The sequence below is a fragment of the Saccopteryx leptura genome, chromosome 9 (assembly GCF_036850995.1).
Source record: "Saccopteryx leptura isolate mSacLep1 chromosome 9, mSacLep1_pri_phased_curated, whole genome shotgun sequence".
NCBI classification, from domain to species: Eukaryota; Metazoa; Chordata; class Mammalia; order Chiroptera; family Emballonuridae; genus Saccopteryx; species Saccopteryx leptura.
The window spans coordinates 90,974,755-90,994,075 of record NC_089511.1 but is presented as its reverse complement, the minus strand read 5'-3'; the positions used below and the strand labels follow the sequence as shown (position 1 = coordinate 90,994,075).

Below are 19,321 nucleotides of genomic sequence, written 5' to 3'. Positions count from 1 at the left end.
TCCTGTTGAAGGAGCATATCCTTTTGCCATCTAGAAATCTGCCATTGAGGGAGGATTTGCACATGTGCCTAGAAAGACGAACAATGCAAACTGTGAATTTAATCACATCTGCCCGTTGCCAAACATTACATATAAATTCAACAAGTGAGCTAGCATTTCCCCTGCTCTTTATATCTGGTCTTAATGCTTAGTTTGTGCTCTGTACTTTGTGTCCATGACATAGAGCTAGTGACAGAGATGCTGATGATGAAGAAGATGATGATAATGATAGATGATGGTTGATGATCATTGTAATGGCTGTGGTGATGATGGTGACAAGGGTAGTGATGGTGATGAAGGTGGTGATGATGATGGTACTTCCCTATGCAAGTACTATCCCACTGCTTCCATTGGGAAAAGCCTGACCTCATTACTTCCCTCTCACAGGTGAGGCAGGGGACGCACCAGCTCCTGCACCAGGAAGGGGCAGAGCTGGTCTGACCAGACGCTTGGCTCTGGTTCCCTGTTCTTCCCTGCTGGATTTGGGCTCTGCTGCCTCTCATCAAAACTCTTATTAGTAAAGTCCTACTACAACTGGGTCACAATGTTTTCTGTCCTGACCTTACTGGACAGATTTTTACATGATAAAAGCAGCAATGACGATTCTAAGTTGAGGGCAGGAGTAAGGCTGGTGATTCAGAATCTCCTTGGTTAGAATAGAAAGTGACATTCCATCCATAGACTCTTACTTCTCTGATGTAGCCTCTTAGGAATTTGGCTTCTATTCTTCTAAGTATTTTTCTATGTATGTGCAAAATTGTATGTGTATTTATTTATATATATTATGTGCAATCAGCCCACAATCAGGGAAGGTCATGGCTACAGATTATGACAAATACATTTCTGTGTGCAGAGTTCCCTAAAAATGAGAATGATCCTAAACAAAAATGTTTGCACATTGAATTTTTAAAAAATTAATGTATTGGGCTGCTCATATTTCTGTATCAGTATATGTAGATTACCTTGTTCTTTTAATGACTGCAGAGTGTTATGGGACCATCATTTCATCCAGTTATCTACCTACCTACCTACCTACCTACCTATCATATGTCTGCATTCTCACTTGTTAAGTTGAAAGCGACATTCAGATTTTATATGATTCCAAGCAGTGGAAACAGGTGAAACACTTGATAGTTAGAAAAAGAAGAGTTTGTGGCTTTTCTGCTCACGATTCCTGAGAGCGTTCCCTCCCTACATTCCTGAGACCAAGGATATCCACAGAGGGTTTTTAATGACCTTCTCAGACTGATTTTCTGTTGTCTTAAACTCATTCAATCATTTACTTAACTATGTGCGCTAGCTCCCATGTACAAGCTGGTACCTGAGTAGGTATCGTCCTAGGAGCTGAGTTATGCCTGTGGCATGCTCCCACCTACTCCTCTCTTATAGAAGGAGCAAATATCCTTGGCACCTAGAAATCCACCATTGAGGGAGGATTTGCATACATAATCAGCAGATGCTGCAGATGACAGCTTTTTTCTTGGAGAACCAGTGGCTCTGTCACTAGCACACTGCTGGCTGCAGCAGCTGACAGAGTCATTCATTGCTTCTGGGGGGCAGAGATGAGGTCATGCTTGTTGACCTCATGCTTGTTTAATACGTTAATTTTTAAAAAATTCAATGTGCGAACATTTTTGTTTAGGATCATTCTCATTTTTAGGGAACTCTGCACACAGAAATGTATGGTCAGAGTCCTTCTCTGTCACCAGCTTCGCTACTTCCTGTTAACCTCATGCTTGTTTAATTCTGGGCCTTCGTGTCCACCTGTGTGAAATGAGCATGACAATGAGAGTGCTTTCCGCGTATTAGGTTCTCTAATTCCATCCTAGTGAGAGAAGGCAGAAGGTAAGCAAGTGGAGAGTGTTGTGGTGCTGAGGGGTGACGCATGCTCTGCAAACCAGGTAAGGGAGCCACGGACAGATCGTGTTCGCCCGGCAGGTTCCTCCTTGGAGCCAAGGCCAGGCACATGAGGGAGCAAGCTCTACAGTGCTGTGGGGAAGGTCGTTCCAGGCGAGAGCACAGCCCAAGGACACCCTGAGCGGGACCCTGCACAAGCAGTCCTGTCCCAGTGTGTCCCAGAAACCCCAAGAGATCAGTATGGCTGGGGCTCTGGCCAGCAGGGCAGCGTGTGGGGTGAGCTGAGCTCAGAGGAGTGCCATGACGGTCATGACAGGGCAGGGTCCTGATGAGGACTCTGGGTTTGATGAGAAACCCCTGGAGGATTTGTGCAGAGCAGAGATTTGCATGATTTGACCTATTTCTTTAGAAAGATTATCTTTCCCACTATTAAAAAAAATGCCCCTGAGTGTTTTGGGCACTGACCCGAGGCCCAGTGGTAGCCACCAGAGTCTGACACATGATATTTTCCAAATGATCTCTGAGTGTCTTCTTGCCTTTGCCTCCAAATATTTCAAAGGAACCGATTGTTAAAGCAATACTTGCTTTTACTTTATAATAAATAGTACCGTATAGTAATAATAATAATAATGTAACACTTACGTAGCATTTACTATTTACCGACTAGGTATTTTTCTAATTACATTGCATGTACTAATAATGCATTTAATTCTCAGAATAACCCTGTGAGGGTTATTAGACTATTACATGTCTAACTTTATAGGCCTGGAAATGGAGCCCAGAGAAGTCCAAGGTCACACAGCTCATAAATGGAAGTCTTTCTGTCTCTGAGAGCTCGTGCTCTTTGGTGCCACTAGACAGACCATTGCAGTCTGGTAAGTCTAGGAGAGTGTTACAGCTTGCAGTTGATTAGAAGACTGTGAGTTCAAGATGGAAGATGCTCAGAGAGGACTCCTATGTAGAAGCAGATAACCAAACGCTCTTTTTCTAAGCACAAACATTCTCTGCAATAATACTGCCAGTAAAAGTACTCTTCAAAGTCAGCTGGGAAAACATTCATCTGTGGTCCACGGGGAAGAGGAAATGAGTGAGTGTATTTGATCGTGAAGCAATCACTACGCTCCTGTGAAAGTTTCATGTGTCAGGACCCTCCCCAAGAGCATTGTCCATAGTAATATGTTAGCTTCCCAAATATACATTGGTTAAATCTAAAGACATAATCTGTCTAATGACTTTCAAAGCTTCAGGCCTTTCTGTGTGTGGCCTTAACAGGTTCTACAGCTGGTCACCTTGGTCTGTACTCAGAGCACTTAGCCAGGGACATGTGACTTTCTGTCCTGCCAAATTTATTCTAGGAATGCCCTTTGCTAAACATTCTTTGATTTCTTCAGACTCAAGAGTGTGATGTGGATGTGCTCTCTGCAAGATTTCCAAGTGACTTCATGCAGCCTAAGGTGCCAACAAGTCTGAGTGGGTCTTGGAAATCTTCATCTCCATCCAAGACCTCTCCTGAGTTCCTGATCCTTTCTAATCTATCCAAAGTCCTAGAGAACATTGGGCTATTTATTGACCGTTAGTCACCGGGAACCACGAGAGGCTCAATGGGGGTAGGAATCTAAAAAGATATAATTCCAAGGTTTACAGGTGTCTGAAGCAACTGACAAAGGTCACATTTTGTGCCTCAGAGAGCACCTGTGTCCCCATGTGTGATGGCCAAAGGATTCTGGTCTCTAGCTCCTGGCTCAGATTGTCAAGACCTGCCTACTCAGCAGTCACAACTTCAGACTTGTTTTAGGGAGGGCACCAGGCCCTCTCCTCTGAGTGTGGGCTCTGGTATCAGTTATGCTGCAAGAGCCAGGCATTCAAGTGGAGTGATGCTCCCTAGTCCAAGGAGATGGCAGGAGTAGGCCTGGCATGTGGCTGCAGTAGTCACCTCAGAGCACTGCTCGGTTCTCCTCCATCAACACCTACTTCACTTCATCCTCCACCTGTCTAGTGGGCACCTCTAGTCAGGAGTCTGTTGACACTGCACACAGCCGGCTAAAGCAGAGCCTGCACCCTTACCATTCCCTGCTGGTCAGAGGTATGCCAGTTCCTTTCTCGGAGGCTAAGACTCTTGAGGGGATAAGACTGTGGAGAAAGCTAAGGCTCACCTACAGGCATTCCATTGGGCTTCTCTCCTACTCCTTCCTTGTCTACTCCAGTCAGTGACACTTCCATGTATCCGCCCTCAGAAAGTCTTGAGTTCTGCACCCCTATGTTCTCTGTCCCTCCACACCATGCCAGACACTCTGGCCTCTGACGAGGATGGGGTCAGCTTCCTTCTCCCCGTACCCCCTTTTGCTGAAGCTCACACTGCCCACCCTGAGCACTGTGGGCCTATTCTGAACACTCACTTTCCCACGACTTACGAATTTATGCCAATTAAGCTGTCCCATTGTCTTTGGAAGGTCACCATTTCCCCCTTGGAATTTCAGGGATTGTAGTCTGCCTGGCTGGCTCACCTGAGTCCACGCAGTCACAACAGAGCCTAAGCCACTTCTCGGGGCTGGGCACCTGTGATGAGAGGGTAGGGACCCTGGGCAGGACTGCCTGGCTCTCTAGTGTAGACTCCAGCGGCAATAGTTACATGACCTTGAGAAGTCTACCTGCCTTTTAAAGTGTTTGCTCATCTGTAAAGTGGGCATGACCCTTGAACCCCCACCTTCCAGGGAGGATGGGAGGACTGAATGAGATGGTGAAGATTAGGTAACATTTGCAGAGTTGTGATCTCAGCAGGACCAATTCTCAACCACCACGTTCTTCTACCTCCTGAAAAGTGAAGTCACTTTGTGTCATGTGCTTTGTATTTTTATTTGACATCTCGGTCTGGGAAAGGTGTCTCTTTTATTCATTTTGATTCTTTATTTTCATTTAACTTGCACCTCAGGGAATTCAAATTCTTCTCTGCATAATATGTTTAAACACAAACAAGTATGCCAGCCAGCAGGCCTGTGGGACTTAAAATTAAGTCAAGTTCATAGCCAAGGCATGATGATTCTAACAAGAGTGACAGGGCCACAGTGCAGTTTTCTTTCCTGAGTCTGGACCCACGGAGGCCTTTGATCAAAGAGAGCTTCACCAAATACACAGCCTCCCCCTCCTCGGTGGCTGTAGTTCTATATGTGACATTGTGAGGGTGTTTGTTTTACCAGGGACTACTCTGCTGAATAAAAAATGAGCACTTATCTTTAAGGGGGAAGAGGAAGTCTGCTCTCGATACTATGTAATTCTCTCTTGGGTAAATAGATTCCTGACAGTGCAACTCTAGTAGAATGGCAATCACATTTTTTTTTTTAACTCCAAGGTGATGCTAGCATAAACATCTCATGTCCTAGCTATTGATCTGTTGCTGTGATAATGGTATTGTCCAATTGAACTCCTGACATTGGAGAACTTGCAGGGGACTGCAATTGCATTTTTTTTATTCCTGCAACTTAATTTAACTTGTGCTAAACTGTGATCCCTATGAAAAAGTTGATTTGATGGGGTCTGCACAGAATGTTAAATCTCTCTCTGTCTCCAGGCAGGAATGTTAACCTTTGGTTTGAATCCTGAAAACACACCTATGAAATGAAATACTCAGTAACTAGCAAGTAGGAGCTTGAAGAGTGGGATATTCCCAAGAGGTGCACAGCTTCTGAATCTTTTGTGTTGACTTTTCTAGTTTTAGCCCATGAAATAAATCCCTCCTGTCGACCTACTTTTCATACTCTAAAACTGGAGGGAGGAAAGAACAGTTTTAAATTAGAAGTGGGAGGCCCAGCCTGGAGGCTGAAATATGCTAGCATGTGTCCCCCACATGGGCAGAACAGGTAGATGAGAGATGGAGGACATGGCATCCCCAAAATCTGAAATCCATGGAGAGTCCAGAGGCTCTGTCACTGTATTTGAAAACTGCTCTCTGTGATAGTCTTCTTCTAGTTCTTCTGAGAGGGTGTTGTGCTCTGGGATTTAATGTGGTTCAGTGGCCGTCAGAGAGCTCTTGAGGTCAAGCCTAGTGCCAGTGAGGTCAGTAGGAAAGTAAAATGGTAATTACTAGACCACTAGTACCTACTAGAATAGCCAAAATAAAAAAAAATACCGACAATACCAAGTGCCGACAGGTACACAGAGCAATTAAAACTCTTAGATGTTGCTGGTGGTAGGGGAGAATTAATTGTGCATCACTCTGGACAAATAGTTTGTCAGTTTCTTATAAAGTTAAACATATACTTTTTGTATTACCCATTGAACCTGCTCCTGAATGTTTACCTTGAGTAAGGAAAATGTCTTGCAAAAACCTACACATAACTATGCATGGCAGCTCTACTCATAACTGCCCAAAACTTGAAAGAACCCACATGTCCTAAGCAGGTGATTGGATAAGCAAACTGTGGTGTGTGGTAGATCATAAACTACTCCTAAACACGCAGGAGAAGCAAACCAACAATATATGCAACAACTTGGATTACGAGGGCATTATGCTGAGAGAAAGAGAAAGCTAACCCCAATAAGTTACACACTGTATGATTCCTTTCATGTAATGTTCTTTAAGAAACAAAACCATAGTGACAGAAAACAGACCAGGGGGCTCCAGAGGGTGGAGTCGGAGGGAAGACATGACGACAGAGGACAGCATGAGAGGTGTGATGAAACTGTGTTGTGTCCCATTAGGGAGGTGGCCACTGATCAGTACGTGTGTTAAACATTAAATTTAAAAATGATGAAATACCCTCTTTGTGTCCCTGGAGGACACAGCAGGAGGTGTGAGCAGAAGTGCAGTGTTGGGGCTGGAGTGCACAGGGCCACGCCAAGCTGTGGGGGCAGGGCAGCTGGGGTGGGAGCTGTGTGTGTGTTGGGGGGTACTGTCTGAGAGAGCTCTGCCCTAGTCTTATTTCTTACTAACTACATAGCTAATGCGTCAGTCCCCTTCCTCTGGTGCCAACATAAAATGAGTTGCATACACCCACCCTGATCAGCTTTTTCACTCCCTTTCCGTGAGGAGAGGAGACTTCTTGTCTTCTTTTCCCTTCTTTTAATTAATTAATTAAATTTCATTTTTGTGTGTGTTAACATAGATTCAAGTGTTCCACTCAATATAACACCCTCACCCCCACCTCCATGTCCCTCATTACACCCCCTTTACCCCTCCCCCTTCCCTCTGTGATTTGCTGTCCTGTTATCTGTTTCTCTGAATTATGTATATATAACTTCACTAATCCCTTCACCTTCTCTGATCCCATCTCCTCCTCACCCTTCCCTCTGACAGCTGTCCCTCTGCTCCCTGTAACCCCACCTCTGCCTCTATTCCATTCCTCAGTTCACTTGTTCATTAGATTCCACATATAAGTGAGATCATATGATATTTGGCTTTCTCTGCCTGGCTTATTTCACTTAGCATAGTATTATTGAGTTCCATCAATGCCATCGCAAAAGGTAAGATTTCCTTCTTTTTCACAGTCGCATAGTATTCCATTGTACAATATATATGTACCATGGCTTTTTCATCCATTTGTCTACTGACAGACACTTGGACTGTTTCCAGACCTTGGCTATTATAAACAATGCTGCAATAAACATGGGGAGCATTTCTCCTTTTGAATCAGTGATTTGATGTTCTTAGGATATATTCCTAAAAGTGGGATAGCTGGGTCAAAAGGCAGTCCCATTTTTAATTTTTTGAGAAAAAAAGGCAGCAGTTCTCAACCTGTGGGTCGCAACCCTGGCGGGGGTCGAACGACCAAAACACAGGGGTCGTCTAAAGCCATCGGAAAATACATATTTCTGATGGCTTTAGTCGCTGAGAAGCCATGCTACCATCTGCAGCAGCACTATTCAGCTTGAAGGCACCATTATGGACGTGCGTTCCAAACTGAATGCCTGCGGTCATGCGCAGACGTGATTGCATCATCCGTCCAGGGCCTAAGGGGCAGGGGAAGCTGGGTGGAGGGATACTCCACAGTCCATAGCAGTGTGGCTGCTTGTCCGTAGCATCGCATTACGTGTGTCCGGCGCTTGCTGACGTCATCAGTGGGCGGGTGCAGCAAGCGCCAGCAGACAGAAGCCTAGGAGGCGGAGAGGCAAGAGGCGGAGAGCCAAGAGAGGCTGTGAGACAGCCTGCTGGTGTAAAAAAGGTTAATAATGTAAAAACAGTACACACACCATACACACAATACTGTGTAAGTGTAAGGTGCTTTGTGTGTAACCATTACACAGTACACAAAGCAGCTTACACTTACACAAAGCACCATACATTCACACAGTGTGAACTACATCGGTCGTATACTATAAGTGACCACTATAAGATGTAGTTCACACTGTTCCCCAATGAATAATTATCTCCCATATCTCCCACTATTTCCCCATATTCTGAATGAGGAAACTGCTGACATCAGCGGTTTCCGGCATTGAATCCACCTCCTATTGATTTCATTGGGAGCTCAGCGGATTTCGTGAAAGAGAGCTCCTGAGAATCTCAGGTTACCACACAATCCGCCGCAGCCTCCTTTTGATTTCAATAAGAGGTGGAGAAATGACAGTTTCCGACACATTTCTTCCTCTCCTATTCAAGTCAATGGGAGGCCACAGCAGATTCCGCTCAATAGACTTCTATAGGAGGCAGATCTTTTACACTGCAGAATCCGCACAGCAGATTCCTCAGTGTGAGGCCTCTTTCAGTCTATTGGGGGTGGCGGATTCCACCTTTGGAATTTTTCTGCTCTAGAAAAAGTTCTAGCATGGAAAAAATTAAGCAACATGCTCTATATTTGAGCAGAATCTGCTGCGGCCTCCCATTGACTTGAATAGGAGAGGAAGAAATGTGTCGGAACTGCATTTCTGCCATACAGGGTATCTCTCTTCTGCTGAATCCACGGGTCTCCCATTGAAGTAAATGAGATGTGGATTCCACCACAGAAACTGCTGCTTTATAGTGTGAAAGAGCCCTGAAAGATACCATGCTGTGCAGAAACTGCAGTGTATCCTATGACGTAGTTCACACTGTTCTATATAGAAAACTTGCCACTAATCTGGAAAAAACAGATCCATTAGTTAAGCAGCTATTTATGGAATGGTAGCCCCAATACACTAGGTAAGGAGATCCATTAGTAATAAATATATAATTAAATATTGTTTTTGTGATTAATCACTATGTTTAAATTATGTTTGATTTGTAGCAATGAGAATACATAATGCATATCAGGTATTTACATTCCAAATCATAACTGTAGCAAATTTACAGTTATGAAGTAGCCACCAAAATTATTTTTTGATCTGGGGCGCCACAACATGAGGAACTGTATTGCGGGTTCATGGCATTAGAAAGGTTGAGAACCACTGGCCTAAGGGAACCTAACCAGTAGACTTATATTTCTCCTGGGGGCTGAGAGTCTGGGATCAAGGTGTTGGAAGTGTTTTTGTTTTTTGTTTTTTTTTAATCCTTCTCCTTGGTTTGTAGATGGCTATCTTATCCCTGTCTCCTTACATGGCCTTCGTTCTATGTGTATCTGTGTCCTGAAGTCCTTTTCTTAGACAGATACCAGTTGTATTAGAATAGGGTCCACTCTAGTGACCTAATTTTAACCTTAATTACCCATATAAAAACCTGTTTCCATGGAAAATGATTTGACTTTGGGTGATGAGCACACAATACAATCAACAGTTCAAATGCTATAGAGATGTTCAACTGAAACCTATGTACTTTTATTCATCAATGTCACCCCTTTAAATTTAATTTTAAAACACACAAACAAAAAAACCCTGCCTCCAGGTACAGTCGTATCTGAGATACTGGGGTCAGGGTTTCCACATGTCAATTTTTCAGGCACACAATTTAGCCCATAACCATTAATTTTCTTGAATCTATTCCTTATCTGTCAAAAGATATATCCAGGTCTATTTAGTACATATAGTTTTTGGTAACTCATAAATGATTCAAACCATAGAAAAATGGGTCTTGAATGCTAATGTACCCCCTGCATGCACAAGCACTGGATGGGGGCTCAATGGAAGTCATTCTGAGGGCAGGCTGGCAGGGGGCTAACTTCTTGATTGGCCGTCAGAGAGGCACTGGCTGTCCTCCAATCCTTGAATTTTCGTAGGCACTAAGAGTGATTCCTTAGATTAAACCCAGGACTGGCTTAATTGTCAAGATTACAAAATATACCCGAAATACTCACCAGAAATACAGGCCGGTTCTGCAGTAGGCCTCTCTTTCCCATGCCTGCTCCTGTCCTCTGCAAGGTTGTTCACCTTTACTTTCTGTTCCTGGCTCCTGAGTTTACCACCAGCTCTGAGGTCTTACCCAGTCTTACTGATATGCTGATAACTTTTCTTTAAGCTACTGCTCGGTGCACCTAAACCCTCCACTACAACATGGGTAGCACGGTGAAAACTGGTGAGGAGTTTCCACTAGCTTCATTTCACTGGACTTTAGGAATTTATTTCCAATTAAACAAGCTGGGAAATGTAGTTAACCCACACCTTACCGTGTCAGACAAGTGTGCACGCCAGAGAAACAATAGGCTCTTTAAAGGTGCAAAGAACTGAATGCCTCTTCTGTCGGAAACTGTATACACTTCACAATTCAGAGCCTCCTGTGTGCTGCCTCATATCTTCAATCAAATTATCATATCCCAGAAATATGCATAAGGGAAATGATTCTACACATTTTATGGGGGAGGGTGGTGCTTGTAGCAGTAATTGAAGTACCTTTCCACTTATGAAAGTACTAATTTTATTTTTTTTATTGCTTTTTCTAGATGCAATTATTTATTTAGTGTGCTTTGGCTTTATTATATTATGTTTACTATAGGAAGATCATAAAAATGTATGAATACAACACACCAGCCAAGCCAGCCTGGTGACCTGTATTGAGAAAGCTAGTGTTATTTTTCATATCCAAGCATAATGGAATAACTTAAGAATAAACAGATAATCTACACTAGAAAACAATGCAATTTCAAGGTAATGTAATAAAATACCTGGACAATATGATTTCATAAATCTTGGTTCTAAAATTTACATGAATTGGGTTTTGAGTACTTATTTGAGGACACATGGCATTTCTAAATGGAATCTTAATGTGAAATGTAATTAAACCAAAAGGCAAGGTAGAAACAAGGTTTTTGTTGGCTTGTATGGATGACTCAGAAACAATGTAGAGTTTTGGTGTCAAAGACAAACAGGAGACTCTCATCCCTATAAATGTCCTTGACTTTGACATTTAAAAATGGCCAGTTTGTGGAGGTCATGGCAATGGGCCCTGACAAGTACATAGTGGCTTTAAGGAGTTCTTGACATATTTATTCTCTGTGTCTCTAGCTCCCCGTTCCTATTATGATGTCTTATTCAACAAAAAGGGGCTTTCTGCTTTGGGCATTATCTTAAGAAAGTTAAATTGGATGCAAATAGTTTATTGTCCTGAATTTTGATGAGATAACCAAGATGTAAGCACAAAAGAGCAAAAAATCAAAACAGAACAACACAGCCAAAGCCAAAATACAAAAAACAAGGAAATGGCAGCTTAAATGAAAGTCGTGTGCCTTTTATGACTATAAAGTTGTCAATGACTTTTATTTTTCTAATCATAAGTTAAAATTAATTCCTGTGTTGTTTATAAATACATGTGCCTATCACAAAGTTCAAACAGTATAAACAAATGTATCCAGTGAAGGGAGAGGCATCCCCTTGGGCATCCAGTCTACCTCCCCAGAGGGAACAATGGGTACCAGGCTCTTAACTTCTTAAGCAGGTTCCAAAGGTTTTCTAAGCATATACATATATGCACATATATTTATTCACATACACACATATTTACACAAATCATAGTTAAAACATATGGCACACATATAGCTCGATTACTCCTTGTAAAGGCTGCAGTGTATACTCCATTGTAGGAATGCACCATTCTTCCACAGACGTTCATTTAAATGTTTTCAGATTTTTGCTTGTACACCTTCACCAACAATATACAAGAAGGCCCATTTCTTTCAATTCCTTTTGGCAATCTTTTAAAAAAATTTATTAAAGTATAATAGGCATACATATTATATTAGCTTCACACGTGCAACACAGTGGTTCGACATCAATATACCTAATAATGTGATCATCATGACTGGTCTAGTAATTTTCTGTCACCGTGCAAAGTTATACAATATTATTGACTATGCTCCCTGTGCTGTACATGGCAGCACTGTGACTTAGTTATTTCTATAATTGGAGGTTCATACTTCTTATTTCCCTTCACCTTCTTCACCTGCCCTCCTACTCTCTTCCCTTCTGGCAACCATCAATTTGTTCTCCTGAGACACAGAAAGTGGTGTATAGGTGTGATTTTAAATTATTATTCTCTTATTAGAAGGGAGATTGACTCTCATTTTATGTGAACTCTCTGGTCCTGTCTATTATTCTTTGCTTTATTTTCTGGTGGATAATTTGGCCATTATCTTTATTGAATTGTAAAGCCCTTTGATGTAAGTCACAAATATTTTCCCAATGTTTTCAGTTGTCCTTTGACTTTATTTAGAGAATATTTGCCATATACAGCATGGAAATATCCATATCTTTTCTCTATTGCTTCTAGATTTTGTATCATACTTTAAATTGCATTTCGTATGCTGAGATTATTATTATTATTATTATTATTTTTTGTATTTTTCTGAAGTTGGAAACGGGGAGGCAGTCAGACAGACTCCCGCATGCACCTGACCAGGACCCACCCAGCATGTCCACCAGGGTGCGATGCTCTGCCCATCTGGGGTGTCGCTCTGTTGCAACCAGGGCCATTCTAGAGCCTGAGGCAGAGGCCATGGAGCCATCCTCAGCGCCCAGGCCAACTTTGCTCCAATGGAGCCTTGGCTGCGGAGGGGAAGAGAGAGACAGAGAGGAAGGAGAGGGGGAGGGGTGGAGAAGCAGATGGGCGCTTCTCCTGTGTGCCCTGGCCGAGAATCGAACCCGGGACTCCTGCACACCAGGCCAATGCTTTACCACTGAGCCAACCGGCCAGGGCCTGCTGAGATTATTTTAAAATATTTTTTCATACATTCTTCTAGTACTTTTATGAATTTATTTTCCACATTAAAATGTTTAATTCATCTGAAATTTCTCTGGCATAAAGAATGATATTGAATATGGTTTTTTTCCAAGTGGCTATTTGAGTATTACCCTACCATTATTGACAAATAATATTTGGATTAAGTTCTGGACTTTCTAATTCATCCCATGGGTGTCATGTCTATTCACTTACTGGCCCCACAGTATTTTCATGGTTTTTAATATCACTAGAGTTGGATCTCCAAGTATTTATTTCAGTGATATTCCTTAAACATGGTAAATATATATATATATATACACACCTGTGACTACTTTATTCAAAAATTGTTTATAACAAAAACATTTTAAAATTGTATTAAATGCCTTTCCAGTATTTCTAAAGAGGAAATGGGTTTTTTTGGGTTTTTTTGTCTATCACTGTTGTGAATTATATTGCTAGATTTTTTTTAAACTTCATGTGGGCTTTCAGCCCTTTCATTCTTTTTTTTCTGATTTTATTTACTCATTTTTATTAGAGAGAGAGGAAAGAGAGAGAGAGGAAAGACATAGAACAGGGGGAGGAGCAGGAAGCATCAACTCCCATATGTGCCTTGACCAGGCAAGCCTGGGGTTTTGAACTGGTGACCTCAGCATTCCAGGTCAACGCTTTATCCACTGCACCACCACAGGTCAGGCATATTGCTAGATTTTTCTAATGTTGAATCATCTTTGCCTCCTAAAATGAAATCAACTTAACATGATTATCTAATTTTTAATATAATTCTTCATTCTCTCTGAGTAAATTTGATTTGTTATATTAATAAATGAGATTGTTCTAAAATATATGATTTTTTTAAATGCACTGGATTATTTTAATTACATTGAAATTATCTGTTCCTTAAAGATTTTATTTTTAGAGATCCTCATATAAAACTGTGTGGGCCTGCTGTTTCTGAGAGAGAGAGCTTTTGACAATACATTCTCCTTCTTTTCATCTTCCTTCTTTAACTTTTTTTAAAAAAATGATATTTAGTACATTCATATTTTCTGGACTTAATGCTGATGATTTATATTTTTCTGGAACATTACTCATTTTATCCTGTATTTCAGGCTTTTTTGCAATAAGTTGAACAAAGTAGTTTTTTTTTTAATTTAAGAATTTTCTTTATTTACATTATATTTTCTTCCTTATTTCCTATTTTATTCATTTTTTTCCCTTTATACCTTGAAATATAATTTTCAGTTTATTTATTTTATTGGTGTTTTCCAAGCACAAGTTCTGTGATATTTTTAATAATTCTATCATTTTGTTTTTGTTTTCTGATTCTCACAGTCTGGTTTTAATTTTATCAGTCCTTCCTTTTGCCTTTTTTTTTTTTTTTTTTTTTTTGTATTTTTCTGAAGTTGGAAACGGGGAGGCAGTCAGACAGACTCCCGCATGGGCCCAACCGGGATCCACCCGGCATGCCCACGGGGGGGGGGGGGGGGGATGCCCCAGGCCAACTTTTTGCTCCAATGGAGCCTTGGCTGCAGGAGGGGAAGAGAGAAATAAAGAGGAAGGAGAGGGGAAGGGGTGGAGAAGCAGATGGGTGCTTCTCCTGTGTGCCCTGGCTGGGAATCGAACCCGGGACTCCATCCTTTTGCTTTTATTTCATTCATTCATTTATTTTTTTTTTTAATGTCTTCAATTGGAGGCTTCCTCCATTTAATTCAGGTTGTTTAATATAAATGTTTACACTTGGAATTTTTCTCCAAGTACATGTTTTTTTAGGTTCTGGCAAGTAATATTTTCTGTGTCATTCTTTTCAAGCTATTCTGAAATTTTAATTTTATACAGGTTGTCTTTTAAGAAAATTTCTAGATGGTAACATTCTAGCTTTGTTATTAGTTTCTAAGAGTTTTGTTTCTGTCTCTATGTTTGTTTCCTTTTGATCAGAGACTGCTAGTTATATTATTTTTACTTTTCAGAACTAAAGTTTACTTTGGCCCAATATTTAACCATTTTTTGGTTAGTGCTCTATTTGACTCGAAAATGAATCACAGTGTCTCTTTGCAGGGAATAGTGTTCTAGATAAGACAATGAGTTCTATATTACTGTGTTATTCAGGTTTTATATGTTCTTGTAAATTTTAGTTCGTTTGTTCCCCTTTGAGTCCCCAAAACGTAATGAAACTTCAGGAACGCAGTACTCCCTGTGGCCCGCTAGCACTATGATATGCTTTGTCTTGCAGCCAAAGATTGCCGAGGAGAGCCTGACATATGCCGAGCTGGAGCTGGTCAAACCCCACCAGGCTGCCAAAGGTGTCCCCGCCAGCACGGTCTACGCCCAGATCCTCTTTGAGGAGAACCAGCTGTAGTTCTGCGTCCTCTCCCGTGGTCCTATTTAATCCCTGCCACCCAGCTATTTATGAAACCTAGGAAACAAAGTCCTTCTGTTTTTTATTTCACCTGTGCCTTCTGTGTGGCAGAGAACCCATTTCTTACGGCATTCCAGGTGCCTTAGAGAGGCACGAGCCTCCTCTCCTCAAAAGAAGAAGGGCCGTGGTTCTTGGACAGATCTTCCAGGACAAGTTTATTCTGGGTCTGAGCCCCAAGGGGTGAGGACTCCATTCCTGAGAGCATACAAGGAAATTCTCTGCTGAGCCAAATCCCTTCACTATTTCATCTTCTTTCTCTGGATTTCATTATTTTTTTAAAATCTTAATATTATCTTCTGTTCTTCTCGTATCTATGTTATCAAGCTCATAGTATATAGCTAGAGGAAATGGTATCATAGGCCAAAATGTGAGATGGTAGACACGTAATAATTGGTTTTCAAAAAATCAGATGACATTGCTAGAGCACTAGAACAGAGCAGACTGCTTATTGCAAGGTGAACTCAAAATAGTACCTCTTATTTTAAGTAGTTGGCCTGACCCTGGCACTTTAAGAGCAGAAAGGCACCTCATACAGAAGTCTGAGTCTCACAGACAATAACCTGCCCCTGAAAACTCCGGTGCCTATTTCCCCATCCATGACCACCCAAAACCACAGGATAAGTAGAGCACCACGCTAAGGGCTCTCCCCTCTTCTGCAGCATGGATCTGTACTCGTGTAGAAACTTAGATCCTCCAACAAGTTCTTACTCACCCTTTTCCCAAGGAGCAGGGGAGTTTGCCATCGGTGGAAGTGTGCGACAATGCCAACTCCGACTGCTCTCATGTGAGCGCAAAGCCTACGCCTGGTTTCCTCAGGGTGGGAAAGCAAGAAGTGCTAGCCGAGCTGGACAAGTGTATCTTAAAGACCCAACTGTTGCCCAGTGCTTGCCCAACTCACCGTTCTGTGTACATTCCAATGGGCTGGGGGGGGGGGGGCAGGAACGGTGGCGTGTACGTGTGTGGGAAAGCTGCTCTGTGGACCTGTGTGACATCCAGGAACTCACCAAGGACAGGTCCACAGTTGACAGGAGAGAGTCCCCTGTCAACTGTGCTGCTAAGAGTAAACTCACCCATGTGAGTGCACTTTGGGTGGTTTCTTATGTCACACTATAGAAATTGTTTGGTTTTGTAACGGACCAGGTATATATGGTAAATTGTATCTTTTCTACACAATTTTAAGTGTGAGCAGTGCCCCTCTGTATAACCTTGTGAATTGAACTTGGTTGCGTTTCTTATTTCCTAATTGTATCTGACTCATATTAATATAAAGGTGACTTAACTGCTCATAGATTTCTTGAAATGGGTTAATGAATATTCCAAGATCCTGGACACTCACAAATACACTGTTACCATTCATGAAAAGACAGTTTGCACCTTCAAAATGAAATTTTTGTTTTATTTAAGGCTCTCGTTGGGGTAACTTTGAAACGCAAATATTTGCCTTGTGAACTTAGCTTTATAGCTGCCCTCCCAAAAGCCCATGATAACTTGTGGATCCTTCTGGTGGTTTATTGGAAAGTGTTCAAATTGGGAGCAGGTAACAATTCTACAGAAGCAGAAGTAACCTGACTTCGCAATGAGTAAGTCATTGTCTCTGGCCTATACCTACACTTCATTCCCTTTCTCTCCACCAGATTTCAAAGGTAGTGAATAGGGGCATGGCTTTTGAGGAAGAAAGACCATTTGGAAGGACTCATGACAGTATTCTTACAGAACATGTTATGTGACTTTCTGAGGAAGTAAGGTGATTTCCTGAATTGGACAAAGGGCTGTATGAGCTAGTGAGGTCCTGGGTGTGTAAGATAGGAGTGGAGAGGGAGGTATGTGGGGAGGGGTGGGGGAGAGGGCAATGGGATAAGAATCCCCCAGTTTCTGCAGAACTGACTTGACCCTAAATCACCCCCAAACCCAAACCCTGCAAATTCAGTGGGAACTTAGGGCCATCACACATGGGAAGTAATGCATGACACTAAGAAGAACACAGCTTTGAAGAGCTGATAGCTGCAAGTTGGTTTAACAAGTCATTGTGATACATTATATTCCAGCTCTTTTCTCCAAAACTCTGGTCATAGCTGCATCAATGAACACTGAAATGTGTGAGGGTTGGGGGAAACTGCTGCCATAGGGTAGAAAAGGAAGCTGTACGGCCATCTCCTCCTACTGAAAATGCTCCCCAGGGGGCCTCTGGGAGCTATTGGCCACATCCAAGCAGAGCTTGTCCAACTGGTATCTCTAGAAGCAAGCCATAAGAACTGCTCAGAACTGGAAGCCATGGATGGTTTGTACCTAGGGTTCCTTCAGGGTGAAGAATCTTGATATTACTCTCATAGTAAACTTAAAAAGGTGGGTCTACTCATTCTCTAACAAATATACTGCAAAAACGTGTTGACACTTCTAAAGATAAATACTAAGAAACATGCAAATACATAGATAATAGCGTACATTTTTTAAATTTTTTACTCTAAGGCATCTGTGGGAGCAGCTGTATAGAAGAAGTCCTCAACATGCACAATTGCTTCCACATTTAAATGACATTAGAACAGGTAAGAGCCTATTGGTCAGAATGCAGCAGTTCTTACAGGTACCCTCAGATTTGGTGGTGAGTTTTGACCTGGGCTGTGCATGGCGTGGTATTGTCACGGGAAGCAAGGAGGTGAAAAGAGGTGTCCCTGACCCATAAACTAAAGTCACGGAGATTGGACGAAAAGGTTCGGATTTACTCGGGATCACCTCTTCACAGAAGCATCATGATGCAGTTAGCTCACAGGGCAAGTAGCAAACAGCGAGACCTATGCAAGCCTGCTCCTCATTGGAATGGCAGTGACATAGGACATCTGGGTCATCCCACCCATCAGGAAGCCCCAAGATTCATCATGTGTAATAAGAATGCTACACCAGCTGATGCTCTCAAGGACTATGCAGGGCCTTGTTCACCACTCAGCCCTGATGTGCAAACTGAGCTGCTTCAAGGATGGGATCCCTGCTGTTAGGCCACAGAGGTGGTCCAGAGCATGCGTGAGGCCCTGTCTGGCTAACCAGAATCCTCAGGGAAAAACAACAACTTTCCACCCTGAGCAGCTAAGCACATCAGAGCTGCCTACAGCAATGTCTTTTGCCAACTGGAGAAGCCAGGGAGCATGAAGGAGATGCGGAGAGAGAGAAAAGAGTGTCCCAGAAGCACAGAATCAGCTTCAGCCTATAATGTCCTCAGACTCTTCCCTTTCCCTCAGACTTTCTTTCAAGTTAATAAACTACCCCGTTTTCCTATTACTGTATCTAATTCATGGATTTATTCAAGCTAATCAGGTTGCAACAGACAGAATTCTATGTGATACAGTTTGCCTCACAATCACAATGGCTCCCCAAGTGCAGGAAGCAAAAGAATTTCACTGTCACCACCAGGGAGCCCGCTGACATCACAGCCTAGGACTGAACTTGCAGCCATGAGCTTTGGCTATGTTCTGTGCTTCCCAGTGGCCTTTCCGGGCTCAGAAGAAACCTCAGTGGGCAGAGACCGTCAGGCTCAGGACTCTAGCTGTCCAAAGGGAAGGGCCCTCAGCGTTGGAGCAGGGAGCCCAGCGGAGGGTGGGGGGCAGTACCAACAGCACTGGAGGCTGTGACAGGGTGGAGGCTCAAATGAGCCTTATCACGTGGATGTTGGAGGGGGCCTTTCTGTCCCAGCCCTAACATTTAGGCTGGCTTCCACATGATGTTTTTTTTTTCCAGAATCCTGACCCAGGAGACCAGGGTAGGGGGCACCCAGCTCTGCCACTTGGAGCCTATCACAAGGTGAGGCAACTACATGGTGGGCATACTGACCCTCTCAGTGTGCACCCTCACCCCATACACTACAGAAGCCATTCACCGAGATGGAAAACAAGGAGAAATCTATGGTTGGGAAAGGGTCTGTCTGCCTTCGGGGTGGGCATGCCGGGCTGGAGCCACCGGGGGTGTCT

At 42.6% G+C, this 19,321-nt stretch overlaps 1 protein-coding gene across 1 annotated transcript in view; it reads left to right on the top strand.

Moving 5' to 3' along the window:
* Positions 1-16,819, top strand: part of VSTM4 (V-set and transmembrane domain containing 4) — a 101,258-nt gene extending 84,439 nt beyond the window's left edge. Inside the window, exon 8 of the mRNA XM_066349534.1 lies at positions 15,180-16,819. Coding sequence (XP_066205631.1) covers positions 15,180-15,305 — 126 coding nt within the window. The 3' untranslated portion in view covers positions 15,306-16,819. The remainder of the gene's footprint in view (positions 1-15,179) is intronic.
* The last annotated feature ends 2,502 nt before the right edge of the window (positions 16,820-19,321 follow it).